Consider the following 3,927-nt stretch of genomic DNA (forward strand, 5'->3'; position numbering starts at 1 on the left):
GATGCATTCATTCACTTTGGTATTAGACCTACTAAACAGTAAATTATCAAAAGTCTTAGTCCTAATCTAAAACATAAAAAAAATGCTGTTTTCCCCCAAACTACTACAGTTTTCTCAATTGCTTTGGCACATTTTTCAAAACAGTCCTAATATTCTCTAAACTATACGTTTAATTGTCACAACTGTTTGCTGGAACATCAGAACTCTATCGCATGTCTGCAGAACGTAGTAACTGTCATCACAGGTTACACTGCAGTGTGTGAGCCCACATAAGGGCCCTGCACACACAATCAAATGTGCCAGAATATACTAATAATGGACTGGAAATAAAATGAAACTGCAAAATAATATCTGTTGTGTATATAATTTGTAATGTGTATTATTAAAAATACATATAACATTATTATATTTTAATTTTATTTCTATGAATGCTGTGTGTGTCACCGGCCATGATTACACTGATAATACACTGTGCCGGTTTGCTTCATTTTTATATTGATTATTTATTCTACGGTAACAACAACTGTGTAAACCAATATTGGTTCAACTGGTTCCCAATGTTCTTCAGAATTTCTTCTTTTCTGTTCCACAGAAGAAAGAACAGTTTTTGAATATTTCACAACGGCAAAAAAGTGAAACTCCACCTATTTATTCAGCACCTTTGATGTGATCACATGGAATTACAATGACGACTGATGTCATATGATTTTGGCAGCATAAATAGTGGATCAGAATCAATCTGTGAGACAGACTGATAATACAGTTTATTTCATCCAGACTTTGATCACCAGCACAATGACTTCAGAATTGCCAAACCTTGGAGGATGGAGCAAAGAGGCACCTGTCACTGACGAGGTGGAGAAGATCTGCATTGAGGTAGGAGACAGAAAATCACTCATATAGTAAATGCAGATTTTGTTAAAACACAGTCTAGTAAAATTATATATTTTGGTGCTGGAAATGTGTTGGGGAAATTATTTGTTGTTATTTTTTAAATAACTTCTTTACTTTTGACTTTTTACATGAGTTTTCTGAATGATAGACCTAACTCCCTACCAATAAACTAAATATTTTTTATATAATAATACAAATTATTATTATGCAGATTAATATAAAATGTGCATTTGTTTATTCAGGCAGAGAAGCAGGCTGGAGTCAAGTTTGATGTTTTCATTCCTAAAACCTATAAGCATCAGACTGTGAATGGAACAAACTATCTGGTCAAGGTAAATGAGTGTTTTGTATTGTTTTTATGGATTTTGAGCTTGATGTTTTACTCACTGAAATACTTTCAGCACAATTTGTATGTTTCTAAAATCAACAAGCTGGCTGTGGCAGTGTGTCCTAAATGTGTCCAGTAATTTTTCCGTCCTCTCTGAAAGGTAAAATGCGTCACTGTATAAAGTTTCTCTGCATTTGTATAAGAGAAAACTTTTCTCAACTTTGTAGCGTTGCTGGACACTCAAATCTCTGCAACGGTCACTGTAGCAGAACTCGTAGAAATATGTTTGCTGTGTCATGGAAAATTAATGTGATTAGGTCGCTATCAATGTGAAAAGAGTTTTACATGGAAGAGATCAATTATAAATCCATGTGGATTTCTCTCTCTCTCTCTGTTAGGTGAAGGTTGGACTAACTACATACCTTCATGCGATGATGTATCACGATCTCTCTTGCAATGGAGGGAAACTGACTGTGAAGGGGGTCCAATACCCTAAAACCAAACCTGACCCTCTGGTCGCCTTCTGAATACTTACAACCGCATGCAGAAAATAGTCTGTCTGATCTAATTACAGACACACAATGAGCTGCCATACTGTATAGAGGAACTATTGAAAACTGTTTCATTCCTCAATATTAAACTCAATATTCAAACCTTCAGTGCCTGTGTCAGTGTGTTTATATGAACAACACCAAATCCACTTCACCTTTCTAACAATGTTTTATGCTGAAACAATAAGTATAAAAACACATTCCAAATCTTTAAAAGCAAAAAGTAAAATAAAAAAATAAAATAACGTAAAATGACATTAATTTTTCAAATTTTAGGATTTAATTAGCTCTCTGTATGACTTTTTTTTTTCTTTTTTACAGAAAAGCGGGAATGACAATCATTTCTCAAGTCTAGTTTATTTATAACCCTTTCCACTACAAAGAAGACCAAAGGTCTGTACAATTAAAAACAGTCTACAGATAATAACAAATAATAATAAAACCGATCAAAAGACAATAGTCAATAATAGCAACAAAAAAACAAACAAACATAACAGAAGGGAAATACAACTGCCAAATATCAAGAGTTATAATCCATAGAACAAAATGTCAATTGAGGATGCAGATCTGAAGTCAGGTGGAAGAGTGTTCCACAGTTTTGGAAAAAGTCAACAGAAAAAGCCGGATCCCCTTTAGTTTTCAAGCGAGTTTTAGGAATTGCGAGAAGTAAACAATTAAGTGATCGTTTAGGTCTACATGAATTCATGTGAATTAAATTAGTAACATATTCTGGGGCCAGGCCATGGACAGATTTATAAATATAGAGTAACACCTTATAATGTATCCGATATATAACCGGAAGCTAGTGCAGCTTTACCAAAACTGGGGTAATATGCTCCCTTTTCCTAGTGTTCGTGAATCGTGAGGATCCTTGCAGCCGCATTCTGGACCAATTGGAGCTTCGAAATAAGAGATTGATTTGCTCCCAAATAAATTGCATTGCAATAATTCAGCGGGAGAAAATAAATGCATGAATCACTGTCTCAAGATCAGCAGCAAGCAAAAAAGATTTAATTTTTGCAATAGTCCTTAACTGAAAAACATTTTTTTTCACACCCTTTATCTGATCAGCGAATGTTAAGGATAAGTCAAAATTACACCCAAATTCCCTATCTTGGGCCGCACATTTATTGACCATGGACTCAAAACATCTGTTATGTTTCTGTCACCTTGATTTGGCCCAAAAATTATAACTTCAGATAGTCACATTTAGCTGGAGACGATTTTGTTCTAACCAGCACTTCACCTCCTCAAGACATAATAGCCTAACAAAGATTAATGAGGTGTTGATCCTCCAGATGGAAAAGGCAAGTAAATCTGAATGTCATCGGCATAAAGATGATGTAACAAATTAGCTCTATGAAATATTAATAACCAATCATTACTTGTTATAATTGATTATTAATATTTGTAATGGGATATGGCTGGGGCACTACAAGTCCCATCAGCCCTAGCGCTATATAAGGAAAGTGAGGTTTGTTCGCTCTCTCTCTTCTTGTCCTTGATCGTGATTTGTGGATGGCGCTCATATCTAAAACTTCAACCATAAACAGTCACAGTAAACTTCAACTGATGGTAGATTAGTTTGCTCTCTCGCTTCCTCTTTGCTGCGATTGATTGCGAGTCATGTGTGAATGATGTTGCGGCAGATTGAGCACTTCAGAAGAATAGTAGCGGAGTGTTGGACGAGCAGATGTTAAATGTTGGCGCAGCGTCTTTGAGAGCTGAACATCCTACACACCGTACACACCGTGAAATTGTTTTTAGGATTATGTTTTAGTGATTTTATTCTGACTGATTGTTGCCTGAGTGTCAGTCAAAATAACGGATGTTAGAGGTATTGTTTAGGTATAGTTTGGTATAATTTGAACTTTTTAATGTTTTTCTATTATGTGCAGCATTTTGAGTGTGTTTTATTTTATTGATGTGTTTTTCTATATATTGTAAATAATTCTTTGTTGTAATTAACTGTGTTTCCCCTTAGGGATGCACGGTTACCGTTTACTTTAGATTTAATTTTCTTTGGTTTATTTATTTTTTTGTTGGATGTTGGACCAAAATTGCATGAGACACCCCTCGCTGCAGCCTGTAGCACGATGACGTAGCTGGATGATCCAATACGTACTGGATGGAGGTGTGCAAACGATCCACAGA

General features: G+C 35.3%; 1 protein-coding gene across 1 annotated transcript; it reads left to right on the forward strand.

Moving 5' to 3' along the window:
• The first annotated feature begins 751 nt into the window (after nt 1-751).
• LOC311084067 (cystatin-B-like) lies at nt 752-1,880 on the forward strand. The gene is made up of 3 exons (XM_084115910.1): nt 752-876; nt 1,137-1,226; nt 1,621-1,880. The coding sequence occupies exons 1-3, from the start codon at nt 796-798 to the stop codon at nt 1,747-1,749; spliced, it is 300 nt and encodes a 99-aa protein (XP_083972036.1). The 5' UTR covers nt 752-795; the 3' UTR covers nt 1,750-1,880.
• Nucleotides 1,881-3,927: the final 2,047 nt, after the last annotated feature.

The sequence above is a fragment of the Abramis brama genome, assembly GCF_963993115.1.
Source record: "Abramis brama genome assembly, chromosome: 5".
NCBI classification, from domain to species: domain Eukaryota; kingdom Metazoa; phylum Chordata; class Actinopteri; order Cypriniformes; family Leuciscidae; genus Abramis; species Abramis brama.

Excerpts from the sequence above, each read along its gene's own strand:
- LOC311084067 (XM_084115910.1), top strand. The coding sequence starts at position 796 with ATGACTTCAGAATTGCCAAACCTTGGAGGATGGAGCAAAGAGGCACCT. Across the intron at positions 877-1,136 it reads TGGAGAAGATCTGCATTGAG|GCAGAGAAGCAGGCTGGAGT; the intron begins GTAGGAGACAGA and ends TTGTTTATTCAG. Across the intron at positions 1,227-1,620 it reads GAACAAACTATCTGGTCAAG|GTGAAGGTTGGACTAACTAC; the intron begins GTAAATGAGTGT and ends TCTCTCTGTTAG.